Consider the following 15,204-nt stretch of genomic DNA (forward strand, 5'->3'; position numbering starts at 1 on the left):
AACCTTCCTCTTGTGTTAGCTTTATGTTAGCATCTCTAATGATAATGGGTCCTAAATCAAATTTATTTCCTATCTATTGGTTTCCTTGTTAGGCGTCCTAATCAATAAAAAATATAGGTTTGAATATTTTTGATGTGGGTGTCTGAGCCTTTTTTGTCAGTATGCCCCTTGATTTATTTATTTTTTTTAAATGGTAAAATGTGGGAGAACGGTATCATGGTTTCCAGCTTGGTGTCAAATTATAATTCACAATTACAAAGTCAATTATCTAAACTCCATTACAATTTAATTAAGATTACAATAGCCACATATTTTTAAAATGAGTTAAATTACAATTATAATTGAACTAACCCCCGTTAAAGGTCTTTGGTGGGAATGCGATGGGTGTTTTCACTGTTTTCATACTTTTTTACTTTTTATTGGAACACTAAAAAGTCATGTTTGCATTGTGTGTTGCACATAAATACACTTCAGTCAAAGTTCAGTGTTTGACATATTGGAAAAAAATACTTTATTTTTCTCTTTATTCAAGCAAAAATAATAGAAAATAGATACAGTTTCTCTTATGTTGCATGCAGCGGGGGAAAGAAAAGCAATATGTACTGTATAACATTAAAATGTAGAGCAACACGGGGTTAACACTGCTTCAGTTGTTAGAAATCGGGCAGAAACAAGATTGATTTAATGAAAAGCAAAAAAATGTAAACCATAGATACTATCGTTGGAAGTGTAAAGTGTTTAAAGTTAAAAAAACAAAAAAAGCCACCAAGTGTAGTCGGTGAGCTCCGTTACATTCTTCTAATACCAGTCGTTTTTCTAACCAACCTCTCACACGGCCAGTTTGATTGGTCATCTGAAGTACCTCCACGTAGAGCCACGCCTCCTGATGATTTTATGGCACTCTGCTCAACAGGAAGTGTTCAATAATTTATAAGATCTCTACGTCCCATCTTTGTTGGAGTTTCCTGGGATCTAATGTGTTTAGAATCACTTGGTTTTTGTCGTAGTTATCACCACCTGAAAGACACAGTATATATTAAAGCAGTATATTATACTTGATCATAAAAACAAAAACCAGTGTAACATTCTTTCCCATTTTTTTTAATAAAACATTTTGATATTTAAAAATGAGTTGTTTTCAGACTACACCAAAGCTACAGTTTTAAAGATGCTTTTTTCAAACTAATTTTTCTTCATGTTTTCAACTGATATTGATGTACATCTTTTATATAACAACTCAGTTTTCTAGTAACATGAAGAGGTTGTTCATTTTTCTGAGAGCTTTTAAGGCCTCGCCTTTGAATTCAAAATAAATCACAACAAGAAAAGTGTTTTTCCGATGAATAAAAGGCTCTCGACCCAAGACTTGTTATGAAATCCTGTTCATGGGAGCACTATGAACACTGTTCTTATTCCAATATATCTCTCTAATAAATCAAGGAAGTTCTGCGTGCGTGCATGTGTGTTTGTGAAGCGGTGTTTGTTCGACCTGAAACTTTTTGGACTGCTTGCACATAGGTTGAGTGTGTGCATGCATTATTTTGGACTCATTTGGTGTTATTTTAATTTAATTTCGCCCAGACGGCACATTCATGTTTACCAAAAAATGAAAGCTATTCAGCTTTTGACCTCAGTGTGAGGGGGCGCTAAGCGCACCAGTCTGTTCATTTACAACCTCTAATAATCAGTAGAAGAAGACCCTCCTCCAGTCCACAAAAGGTCAATGTTACACACGTTTTTTGTACTACTAAAAGTTATTTAAGTGTCTTGCAAAATGTTTTTATTTTTCCATTTTGTTTTGAGATCACGGCTCCCGATTTTAATTGCGTCGTGGTAGTTCTGGGTTTGTTTTTTTCTCAAGTCTGACGCATTGGGCGCGAGACACGCATTTCAGCAACCTGTGATGGAGTATGTGCATGCGCGCGCAACCAGGAGGACAGGTAGCGAGTCACACACACACATCTCAAAACGACAACAGAAATGTGCAAAAATAGACAAAAAGGCTCCAAAAACACACAAAATGACTCCAAAAAACACATATTACAGAAAAATACATCAAACAACAATAAAAATATGAAAATGAGTCAAATTACACAAAACTGAATGTGTATACACAAAATCACAACAGAATTGCACAAAACTACACCAAAAAAGATACAAAAATACACAAAATGACTCCAGAAACACACTACAATGGCAGCAAAAAACAATAATTATACAAAAAATGCATAAATGACTCCAGAAATACACTACAATGGCAGCAAAAAACAATAATTATACAAAAAATGCACAAAAAGACAACAGAAAGATGCAAAAATACACATAATGACTCCAAAAAACATATATTACAGAAAAATACACCAAACAACAATAAAAATATGAAAATGAGTCAAATTACACAAAACTGAATATGTATACACAAAATGACAACAGAATTGCACAAAACTACACCAAAAAACAAAAATACACAAAATGACTCCAGAATCACACTACAATGGCAACAAAAAACAATAATTATACAAACAAAAAAATGCACAAAAAGACAAAAGAAAGATACAAAAATACACATAATGACTCCAAAAAACATACATTACAGAAAAATACACCAAACAAAAAATATATAAAAATGACTAAAAAACAACAAACACATTTATCATGTGCATGTCCCATAGAACTAAACCAGGGAAATTGCACACGCTATTTTACCCCTTTATAACACTCTTTGTACATCCAACCTTCAAACACACACCCATTTGTCCATAATTGACAACTCTACTTAAGCTCCTCCAATCATCAGTGCTGAAGATTTCTCACCTTTAATTTCCAGGACCAGGTCAGAGGTGAGCGTGTAGCGAATGAAGCCATCAGGGGTGATGCTCCACAGGTGAGTCTGATTGGACAGTTCTGGGGCGAGACCCACGCGACTTCCCGCCATTATTACACTGCCCACAGGACTCAGGCAGCACTCCTCCATCAGCTGGAAAACACGGGAAAGTAGAAGAGTGGATCCTTAGGTAATTAGCATGATTATTTAACAAAATGACAAATTCTAGTTCATCACATGTGGGCTAGTACTGTGTATATACTGTATTAGCAGTGTTAGGTGTGTACCTTGCAGTGTAAATGTCCATTGTTGTAAAACCAAATCTGTTCCAATCCTCCCGTTTCCGCGGTTTCCTGTATCCGCAGCAGTTTGATATCGTCCAGATCACCAGTGACTGACATGATCATTCCTGACTGCCTGTTTCTCAGACAGAAATGGGCTTTTTTCTGCACAGAAAGCCCCACAAACAAAGCATAAATAATAGTATTCAGACATATCCAAGAAAATATACAAATATGCTAAAGTGTTCCTACCTGTGTGAGGGGGCGGACCGATCCGATTTTCTGCCACCTGCTGACGCTGTGCCAGTCGGGCACCTCGCCGGGTCTCAGCAAAATCTGAGCCCCCCGATAGTTGATCCCCTCATACAACACCCACCTGAGAGCAGGTGAGAGGACAACAGTTATTCAACTCAATCGATCAATTATTCATTCAATAGCGTTAACATTTCTTGCTACTCTGCGTTTGGGAAAATGCTCAATGTAAAGATTAAAATGTGTGTCTTCATCCTTCTTTGTAACTTTTAGTTCATTTTGGTCGTTTTAACACTTTAACTCACCTCAAAGTCTTGAAATTAAACATATTTTACAGTGTGAGAAGAAAAAATGTTGATTGTAAAAATCATTTGGTTTAGAGCTTTTATTTTGAAAGAAACTTTTCTTTAGACAGGCATGCTGTGAAATTCTTGTTGCACAGGAAAATATATAGATTTATGTAAAAAATAAAAGATTATATACTGTATGTGTTTAGTGACTTTGGCAATGCATTGCATTGTGGGATGTGGAGTTCCGTAGACGGATGTATTGAAGTAACATAACACGATTTCTTGTGTTTCTTCACCAGACAAGGAGGACAATAATTCACTTGACACCATTATTGATCGTTCCCAGTATTCCCTATGACATCACCTCACTCCACCAAACATTCAATTACGGCCGGATTCAGATCTGCTATTGTTTTGCTGCAACTTTCAGTCCATGAAAATGTGTTGGGGAGTCAATTAAGCAGAGTTTTTATTGACAAAGACAAGAAATCAAAGTAAAAATGAAATAAAAACACTTGTATGCATCCGTCTTTGACAGGGGTGGAGAACTCCAGTCCTCGAGGGCCTGATTCCTGAGACTTTTAGATGTGTCCCTGCTCCAACACATCCTGGTTACAACCAATGTGTTGGAGCGAGTCCACATCCCACAATGCAATGCACAAAACCTTTCCTATGTCAATGTGTCAATACAAAAAAAAACTTCCGAGCCACAATTTCAACCTTTAACATCTTTGTTTGAGCAAATGAGATCGATGAGGCCTACAATATGTTTTCATCTAATAATGAACAACTTTAAACCCCCTTTTTTTCCCCTCAGCCTGGGCTCACACCTACTGTCTGAATTTTGCACATCAGCAGCAGGTTTCCATCATTTATCAATCTGCCAGTGCTGCTCTATTCTGTAGTCCAGAAGCAAAAAAAAACAAAAAACAAACCCAAAACATAGTGTTGTAACTTTACTCAGAGGGATTGAAAACAGTTAACAAATCAATCCTCTGATTTAGACACACAGACTCCACTTTAATATTATTAACTCATGTCCAGCTTTGAATTGTTCGACTAACTGTCTTCAGCTAGGGTAGTAACACCAGTGACGTGCAGTCAGGGTAGGCAGGGTAGGCAGTGCCTACCCAAGGGTGAATTGATATTTTGATTATTTGTTTTAATTACAATATCATTTTAATTATGTTTTCCATTTCCGATAGCTTACAGTACCTATAACTTTGAAAGTGTCAGCATTTTGTGTTGTTCATAGCCCAACTGACTAAACATCTATTTCCTTTCCTGGTACGGCACAGACGCTGCACAGTGTCACTCCCCCGTAAGACAAGAGGAGGCCACGCCCTCTCCCAAAGATACAAGGCTGCTCATAGCCTGTGTTTATATGTTTGCGCATGCATGATGAAAACCATTTACATAAAAAAGATGATTGCTACGCTGCCTTTGGACGTAACCATGCTATGCTAAATGCTATATGTAAGTTCACAGTACATTAGTGAATTGATCCCATGTGACCGTTGCTGCTACGTTCTCAAACTAGTGGGCGGGATAACACTACAGTCAGGATGACAGCGCTAGAGATGATAAAGAAACTTTATTTTGAGGAAAAACGACAGCTTTTAAAAGATGGGAGACCAACACCTGAGCTACCAGGCCTTCAGTAAAGGTAATATCAGAAAATGTTTCATATTTTCCACAGTGAATGGTACAATAGGAAGGATTGGCTTTGTGGATCCTCACTGAGGCTGTTCTGAGTTGTTGTTGTTGACATTTTCTCCGTGTTTCTGTGTTTCCAACACAAACAACGAATGCGCTGCCGTGTCATGAGATATATCTTGTTGGGAGATTATGGTGGAGGCTATATTAAATAATTGTTTATGTTTCTTTAATGGTGTTTTACAATCTTGATTTCGTTAGATTAACATTTGCCAGCCGAAAACATATGGAATTGTCATTGGTGTCGACATCGGTGGTCACGATTTGCAACGCCTGCCTACCCAACCCTAGTGCTCACAGCACAACACTGAGTAACACGCTACATGGGTGGAGTTCACCATGTGAGGTGGATGCCAAAAAGCTTCAGCAGAAAAATGCCACACGTCATCTTAGCGCAGACATGGCCAACTGAGGGCCACATGTGGCCAACAGTGTAATTTTGTGCAGCGCAAAAACAAATCCCCAAAAATTGTATTTCAACAAGTTGGAAGGGACAAAAAAACCCAACCAAATAACTCCCAAAACACACAAATCAACAGCAAAATGCACAAAGTACACAAAAACAAACAGAAATTCCAAAAATACAAACAAAATTACTCATTAAACACAAAATGACAACAAAGAAAGACACAACAACCACTAAAATAAACAAAATGACTACAAAAATCAACAACACACGCAGAATAGCACAAACAGTCAACAAAATTGGACAAAATTATGGGAAAATACAGAAAACAAAAACAAATATACAGAAAGTGACCCCAAAAATACACAAATTAACAACAAAAATGCAGGAAATGACAGAAAATGACACAAAATTACAACAAGAACACAACAAATGACTCCAAAAACACACAAAATGACAAAAAAAAAAAAACCCACAGAAAATGACAAAACCCTTTTCTCCCCTGTATTAATGCTCAAATTAGTCATTATTTTAATGTTGATAATGTGGCCCTCAGATAAAATACAATCACATTTTTGTGGCCCCCCACTGTGATAGAGTTTCCCATCCCTGTCTTAGCGGATGGCAGCTTTTCAGTGTTCATGCATGAAAAGTCTGAGATTGCACTGAGGGTTTAAACCTCAGAGGCTGTTACACATGAGCCTGTGAAACACACACTCCAGTGAAAGCTCGGTAGCAGCTGGACAAACTGTTCCTATTTCACACAGAAGGAGAAACCACAGCCGACTTACATGCCTCCCTCAACCAGCACCGACTGAACCCGACCACAGCCTTCAGCAAAGCACAGGTTGACTGATCCATCCGTCAGGACCACCCTTTTACCCCTCAGACCACTTCGCTCAAAGAGAGTAATGGACGGCAGTGAGAACTCCTGTAAAAAAAAAACAATAATAATAATGAAAAATAATACAAGAAATACAACCTGAAAATCAATGATAATTGAGTAGTATTCCAGGGAAGAAAATATCTTTTAATCATTTATAGATATATCTTAGAGCAACTTTTTGCAACTTTTAGCAGCAAACCACGTTTGAAAAACATATGTGAACTTTTTTTGCAGCTTTACAGCAATATTTGTGAAATCTGTGATATTTTTGTTCTCGTAAAAATAAAACGTCAATGTTGAATCTAAATGTTAAATATTAAATCTAAATCTAAATGTTAAATATCAAATAATATTAAATATTAAATATATAATTAATATAAATGTTTAGTCTAAATATATATGCTAAATTTTAAATGAGCTTTTGTTTTGGTAGTTCAGATGATTTAGAATTAGATCTAACATTTAGATTTAACATTTAACATTTAGAATTAGATTTAACATTTAACATTTAGAATTAGATTTAACATTTAACATTTAACATTTAACATTTAGATTTAGATTTAATATTTAACATTTAGATTTGACAATTAGATTTAATATTTATTATTTAGATTTAGATTTAACATTGTGGTTATAATTTTACAAAAAAAAAAGTATCACAAATTTCACAAGTATTGCTCTAAATCTGGTCAAAAGTAAAATAAAAAAAACGAAAAAAGTTTTTTTAAATGTGGTTTGTTGCTAAATGTTGCGAGAAGTTGTTGTTTATTTTAGAATACGCCACTTTACAATCTGCACTCCATATATACGTAACTGCTATTATTTCCTCACATGAAAAACTCAATTACATAATATTTATATTTACCAAATAACACACTGTCATCCCATGGCACTTATCATATCCAATTAATTTTGTTGCATTACCACAACAAAATAACAATTATTTTATTTTATTATTTTTTTAATTGATACTGCATCTTGTTTAAGGTCTTTAAACTGTATTAATGTAGTAAATAAACATGCACTGAGTTGATGCAAAAAGACCCTCTGTCAGAACTTACGAATCCAACAGGCTGGAGTGACAGGATGGAGGCATTAGCACCGATGCAGCCCATCGCCCTCAGATCAGCGTAGCTTCCTTCTTCCAACACGTACATCTTACCAGTGAAGTCCTGGCCTTCAAACGCCATCCAGCTGAAAACACACACACACACAACTTGCTTCTATATCGAGGCGCCATTTACTGTATTTGATGCAGCAAGCAAACATTATTTATCAGTTTTTACAAAAGAAGAAAACGCAAACAAGGATTTGAGTTTAAAAACTAGCGCCACACGTAAGCGTGTGTTCAACAACCACAGCTCTCATCTGTCTGTTGGAGAATTGAATACAGAAAAATCAATCTGCACAATATACTGTATGACTGGTAGGGATAAATGCACATTATTGGATCATTCACACTTTAAAGCAGAGGTTCCCAGTCTTTTTCTGGTTGTAATCTATAATTAGTTTGTTGTACTGTGTAACAAATACAGACTAGCCAGGATCAGTGCATAAACACATACGATCCAGCAGCTCAGACATTATTATACTGTATTTTATTTATTTTATTAATAATAATAATAATAATAATAATAATAATAATAATAATAATAATAATAATAATAATAATAATAATAATAATAATAATAATAATAATTCATCACTAATGATTATTTTTTTTTATCATTACTAGACATTTCAGGCGACCCCAAGGTGGAAAAACAGTTATAATGAGATTTATATTTAAAAAAGTTTAAGTATAGAATACAGTTTGATATTGTGTGTGTGGTGTCGTGTTAATTTGAAAAAGAATACTACTGTTATTTTATTTTTTAATTTTTTTTTAATAAATACTAGACATTTCAGGTGACCCCATTTTAATTCCAGGCGACCCCACATGGGGTCATGACCTTAAAGGCTTGTAAGAAGAATTTTCTACCTAATTAATAACAGAATACAGAAAGTCCAAATGATTGGGCACCCCTTTATTTTTTTCATTGCAAATGTATATAATGATTGGTCAATTATAAAGAAGATATTACTATTATTTAATTATTTCACAATGATGAGAGAGAGAGGGATTTATTTTAGATTTTTGATACTGATCCAGAATCAGTACTTTAAACCGGATCCCGAATCTTTCTTTATGTAAAGTCTATCTTTGATTAAAATATGGTCAAAATCTATTTTTCAGTTGTGACGTAATCCTGCTAGAAGTCAAACAAACTAATAAATAAATGATGGAGGTAATAAAAGCGCTAAATAACAGCTAAAGCCTGAAGGGGGCTGAGTTAGAGCAACATTTTAGATAACATAAGCGCCGTCTAATAGTCTGCAACCACCTTGGGAAAACAGGATCTATAAACTTTCCCCTAAAGCCTTTTGCAACATGTTGTCCTAATGTCGTCACTTCTCTACGTGACAATAGCGAGGTATTACTCACCTGCCGGCTACAACTTTACAGGAGGCCAGAGAGAGACCTTCATCCTTCAGCGAGGCTACAGCGTCCTCCACAACAACAGCTGAACCCTGAAATCCTGGATCAGAGAAAAGCTGCACCTGCGGCACGCACATCCACACAAAACTATGTGTGACTCATGTGCTCGGAGCGTCAGTGAAATTACACAGACGAGATTAGATTTCGTTGTTATTTGTCTTGTTCTGCTGCCTACCTTAAACTTGGCTGTGTTTTCAAAGTCGTCCTATAAGAAAAGAAAGCATTATTTAGATTGCATCCATTTCACAAACAAGTCTGCGAAATGGGATTGTCGTGAATGAGTGAATGTGACGTATACATAGCTGCTATTTATGTGTGTGGGCGACCAAAAACACTAAGTTCTGCTCCTACAGATTATTTTTAAACGCAAATATGGTAAGAAAAAAAAAAATACATGTAAAACACTACTGAAGCGACAGCAACCCGTTTCATAAAATGTCTAAAATGTCCACAGTTTCCTTACAATGGATGAAGGATTTACATCAGTGGTTCCCCAACCCTTTTTTTTTTTTTTTAGATTTTTTTAGAATTTCTGGTGACCCCAAAGCAATTTTTTTTCTTCTAGAATCAGTTTTTGATAATTAAATCGCGACCCCGCTTTTTTAGAATGCCACCAACCAAAATAGCTGTTGTAAACACGTATATCATCTTGTTTTTTTTTTTAAAAACAAACTGTAAATCTATATATTTTCCTGTGCAACATGCATTTCACAGCATGCCTGTCAAAATAATTGTTTGTTTCAAAATAAAATAAAAGTCCAACACGAGAGACATTAAGTATTTATTTATTTTCGACCAGCTTTCCTTGACCCCCCCACGACAGGTCTGCGACCCACTTTAAGGTCCCGAACCACTAGTTGAGAATCGCTGGTCGAGAATAAAGTTGTTTAAGATTGTGTGTTTTTTTAAAATGAATAATAATTTCAATAATTCAGTTGAAAATGTATCATTGATTATCCTTATCAATTAATCGATATTTCAGGCGACCCCACATAGGGTCAGGACCCCAAGGTTGAAAAACACTGATTTACGTCCAAATAGAAAGAGATTTTTTTTTTTTTTTTGCTGGGTTTCGTAACACGAAACACCATTAACAAACGAATTACTTTTTTCTTTTGTTTAAAAAAAAAAAAAAAAGTAAAATAGATACAAAAATAAGCAATAAACCCCAATCATTTAACTTAGATATATTTTCATAGATGGGTTATTTTGTAGTACGTCCAAGAGTGTTTTTCGTTTTTTTTATTAAATATGTTGACTAACCTTCAATGAGGCTATTTGAGATTCTTTGCGTAATGTACTGTATTTAAAGATAAAAAAAAATATGATCAACAGTACGATGAGTTTAGTATTAGTATATATACGAATGCAAAGTTTGTGGCACATTCTCCATCTAATCACTACATGCTCTGTTTTAAACTGTCTTGCTTTTATCCAATAATAATTAGGGATGTATAAGAATTTAGCGATTCCGATGCTTTATAGATTCTCAGTACGATGTGAGCTGTGGACACAGTTTTTGTGTGTGTGTGTGTGTGTGTGTGTGTGTGTGTGTGTGTGTGTGTGTGCGTGTGTGTGTGTGTGTGTGTGTGTGATGTTTAGTGTTCTGGTCATTTATGCAAATACTGAACAAACAGGTTCCGTTTTGGCTCAGTACGAGATTTGATTTAATGGCCAAATAAGGAACGATTCCTTATTTTAAGGGACGGGTGGTGACCCTAAAAGACACGGCATTGCTTGAGCATAATGCCGTGTTGTGTGGCCGAATGTGTGGTTGTGTTACTGCCTTTGGCACACAGATCCTTCCAGCAGGATTTAGTGGACTACATGAGGCAGACTGTATTTTTTGCCCCCCCCCCTCCATCCATGTTATTTATGAATTGAAATCTGAAACCTACCAAAGTTACGAATAAGAAGTTAATTCACATTTTGCATAGCGTAGTCTTTGGTTACAAGTTGGTTCTTTGTTTGCCAAAATAAGTCGTGTCGTATATTAAACAGACAATTTTTTGTATTTATTATTATTTTGATGTTATCACCCGGCTCTATTAAATGCTATTAAATGATCCTTATCTTATCCATTGCGAGTGTCATTGTTAAAGCAGTAGTAGCAGTAAATCACCAATAGGTATCAGCATTGCTATGTAAACTGGGCAAATGAGAAAAATGTTGTAAGCTATTGCATTTTGCAGAAAATCTTAATTAAATGTGTTCATGACATTCAATAGTCAAATAAGTAGTCAAACATACAAATATACTCAATTTTTTTTTTTTACATGTAGTTTTACGACAAAAACAATAATTGATCAAAGTCAGTGGAGAAAAATGCCACAGACCCTTTTATTAATCACTAGCAGCTCAATATCAACAGTTTGTGCCACTTTTGACTTCTTCCTTCATTAAGGCTGAAATGTGTGATTCAATTCTGTAGTATTTTTTAACCACATTAAGGACGCTGTCCCTTTAAGAAAGTCAGCAGAGCTGCTGCGCAGTGGAGCAGCGAGTTAAAATTGTACCCCCCCCCCGCCAATCGTGCCCCAGGCATATTTTAAAATTTAAATAATATAATAGCTTAATAAAAAAATAATCACATGAACCTGGCTAATGAATGGTGCACCTCATAAATGTACCTTTTCAAAGTGAGAACTCATACTGTAATACCTGCCTGGTTCACATCCCTGGTGTCGTATAATGGCTAGTTTATATAAATGTACATGTCTGTGATATGGACCAATTGTTAGTCATGAACACATCAAAATCAGACAGTACAGTACATTCTGTTCTTCTCTATTTTCACCATCTCACTGTACCATTAATATGTTTAGTTATGATTCATAGTATTAAACAATATAATATAGAATTTATATTTATCATATTTATTCACACATTCAGCTAATATATATACATAGATTATGCCAGGCAAACCACGTGTTTGGTTATTGTGGAATCATAAAAGGTTTTTGTAAGTGATTCCAAAGAACAGTTTGACTAAGAACTGGTTTCAAAATGAAAACGGTTAACAATGCGCATCCCTAGTAATAATAGCAAAAAACTATTTTTTTCTGATAGAAAAAAAGAGTTAGGTATGTTTGTTTGCAGTGGTGCCGCAGCCCGGGAAGAATCAATGGTGGAATCTTAAAGGGTTTGACTAAGAACCGGTTACGAAACGACGCGCATCCCTAGTAATAACAGCAGAAACAAGTTTTTCTGGCAGAGAAAAAAAAATCAGATTCTAATTTCAGCTTGTTTTTCACATGAAGCCCGTAAAGTGTCCTAAGTTACAGCAAGCTTGGAAAAAAAAACAAAAAACAGTTTTGAAACCATAACAACTTCATAGTGAGTCACTCTTGTGATCCAAATAGTTTCACATTCACTCTTTAAGAGAAGTTTAACCAATGTCAGACGGATCATTATGTTGCTCACCACTTTGTGCCTCGTGATACCAGAAATATTAATCAGCGTCTATAATTTAAGAGTTGAGAGTTGTGACTGTCACGTGAATTGAAAAGCATTTGGTGTGTGTGTGTGTGTGTGTGTGTGTGTGTGTGTGTGTGACTCAGATTGTTTGAGGAAGAAGGAAGGAAAAAAAATATATATAAAAAACTGGGGAAAATATTACAAACACAAGGCTGGGTCGTGATGTGGAGAATTCGCCTGCAGCTCAACTGAATACTGTGGGGTTTTTTTTAGGTGGAAAGAAATTACTTTTTTTTTTTTAAACCAAACCAAACAAGAGTTGAAGACTTGGCTCTGAGTCTTGCTCTTACCAGCAGAACAGGCATGGTGGAGCCAACCCTGTGCTGCTGCGCCCCCCAGTCCTCTGGGCACCCGTACAAGCCTTTTTCCAGGATGTACAGTTCACCGCAGAAACCTGGCTCTTCAAAAACAACCCAGCTGAAAAAAATAAAAAAACAGACATAGATGAAATTACAAAAATGCAGCTAAAGTGGTAGTTGTTTACTTAGCATATCAACAGTGAGCTATTGCTACAAAAACAACAAAAACAACAACAACAACCCCTTATTAAACCACTCAGTAGAAAGTTCCACAACTATGTGTTTTACTTTAGTGTTGGCTGTGTAAGGAGTGAGCCATGCATGTCAGTGCCCAATTCTTTCATGTGCCTGATCCTTTCAGATCCTTTCAATCAGTGACGTGCCGTCAGGGCAGGCAAGGTAGGCAGTGCCTACCCAAGGGTCAATTGATATTTTGATTATTTGTTTTAATTATAGTATAATTATAAATTATTTATTTTTCCATTTCCAATAGCCGACAGTACCTATACGTTTGAAAGTGTATGTGCGTTTCATAGCCCCAAATTACTAAACAGCGCTATTTCCTGGAACGGCTGCCATCTCACTCCGCTGTAAAGCAGAAGGAGGCCACGCCCCCTCTCAAAGACACGTTGCTGCTCTGCCGCTGCTCCCGTTAGCGTGTTTTTATGTTTGCGCATGCGCAGTAAGGTCCCCAAGATGACAACCATTTACGTCCAAAGGCAGCTCTCTACGCTGCCTTTGGACGTAAATTGATCCCATGTGACCGCTGCTGCTACGTTCTCTAGCTAGTGGGCGGGATAACACTACAGTCAGGATGACAGCACTAGAGATGATAGAGAAACTTTTTTTTGAGGAAAAACGACAGCTTTTAAAAGATGGGAGACCAACACCTGAGCTACCAGACCTTCAGCAAAAGAAAGATCAGAAAATGTTTCATACTTTTCACAGCGAATGGTACAATAGGAAGGATTGGCTTTGTGGATGCTCCTCACTGAGGCTGTTCCGAGTTGTTGTTGTCTTTTTCTCCGTGTTTCTGTGTTTCCAACACAAACAACGGATGCGCTGCCGTGTCATGGGATATATCTTGTTGGGAGAGTATGGAGGCTATATTGAATAATTGTTCATGTTTCTTTAATGGTGTTTTACGATGTTGATTTTGTTAGATGCTAAATGCTTGTTCATGTGGATCTTGTTGGGTTTTTTCTTTCTTATTTTGAATTTTATATTTTGATAAGTGCATTGAGATGACTTTGTTGTAAATTGCTTTATACAAATAAAATTGATTTGAATTGAATTAACACTTGCCACCAGAAACATATGAAATTGTCATTGGCGGTCTCAATTTGCAACGTGCCTACTAGGGATGTAACGATTCACTCAACTCCCGATACAATACGATTCACGATACTGGGTTCACGATATGATTTTCTCACGATTTATTTTACAAAATGGGACTGTAGACAAATTTTTTTTTTGGGAAAAAAACTAGAAAATACGGTACTATTTTCCTTTTATTTTTCATTGTCAAAAGAATTCCTTGATAAACTATTCAAAACAATGCAATTTAACTAAAAATAAATCTTGAATGAAATAAATAAAGAAATAATACAAATGAAAATGAAGCCTATTAATTTAAATTCAATGCAAAACTGCATAATAGTTTTTTTTCTTTTTAGAAGTGCAACTGAAAATGTATTTTGTGCCTTAACAATTGGACTTTAAAAAAAAAAAAAAACCCGTGATTGTAATGATTTACGTCATATTTGTTTGGACCAGCAGAGGGCGCTGGTAATACAGTGGTTGGTTGGCATGCAGATATCTTTCAGTGAAGAAGAGAAGCTATGCTAGCAGACAGAGCTAATAGAAAAACGTGACTTTTACAGATCCATCCATCCATCCATCTTCTCCCGCTTAGGCGTTTCCGGGTCGCGGGGGCAGCATCCTCAGTAGGGAGGCCCAGACTTCCCTCTCCCCGGCCACTTCCTCCAGCTCTTCCGGGGGGACCCCAAGATGTTCCCAGGCCAGCCGAGAGACATAGTCTCTCCAGCGTGTCCTGGTCTTCCCCGGGGCCTCCTTCCAGAGGGACATGCCCTGAACGCCTCACTAGGGAGGCGTTCAGGGGGCATCCTAATTAGGTGCCCGAGCCACCTCATCTGGCTCTTCTCGATGCGGAGGAGCAGCGAATCTACTTTGAGCCCCTCCCGAATGACTGAGCTTCTCACCCTATCTCTAAG

General features: G+C 36.4%; 1 protein-coding gene across 2 annotated transcripts in view; it reads right to left on the reverse strand.

The window, feature by feature from the left end:
• Positions 1–546: 546 nt before the first annotated feature.
• Positions 547–15,204, reverse strand: part of LOC114457430 (beta/gamma crystallin domain-containing protein 1-like) — a 45,252-nt gene continuing 30,594 nt past the window's right edge. Inside the window, exons 15-23 of one of the 2 annotated variants that reach the window (XM_028439214.1) lie at positions 12,962–13,088; positions 9,370–9,399; positions 9,141–9,256; positions 7,717–7,849; positions 6,561–6,700; positions 3,358–3,481; positions 3,112–3,270; positions 2,815–2,977; positions 547–1,017 (exon numbers count right to left, since the gene is read on the reverse strand). In XM_028439214.1, the coding sequence (XP_028295015.1) occupies positions 929–1,017; positions 2,815–2,977; positions 3,112–3,270; positions 3,358–3,481; positions 6,561–6,700; positions 7,717–7,849; positions 9,141–9,256; positions 9,370–9,399; positions 12,962–13,088 (1,081 nt within the window). In that variant the 3' untranslated portion in view covers positions 547–928. The remainder of the gene's footprint in view (positions 1,018–2,814; positions 2,978–3,111; positions 3,271–3,357; positions 3,482–6,560; positions 6,701–7,716; positions 7,850–9,140; positions 9,257–9,369; positions 9,400–12,961; positions 13,089–15,204) is intronic. The other variant, XM_028439215.1, reaches the window with a different exon arrangement.

The sequence above is a fragment of the Gouania willdenowi genome, chromosome 24, assembly GCF_900634775.1.
Source record: "Gouania willdenowi chromosome 24, fGouWil2.1, whole genome shotgun sequence".
Classification (NCBI taxonomy): domain Eukaryota; kingdom Metazoa; phylum Chordata; class Actinopteri; order Blenniiformes; family Gobiesocidae; genus Gouania; species Gouania willdenowi.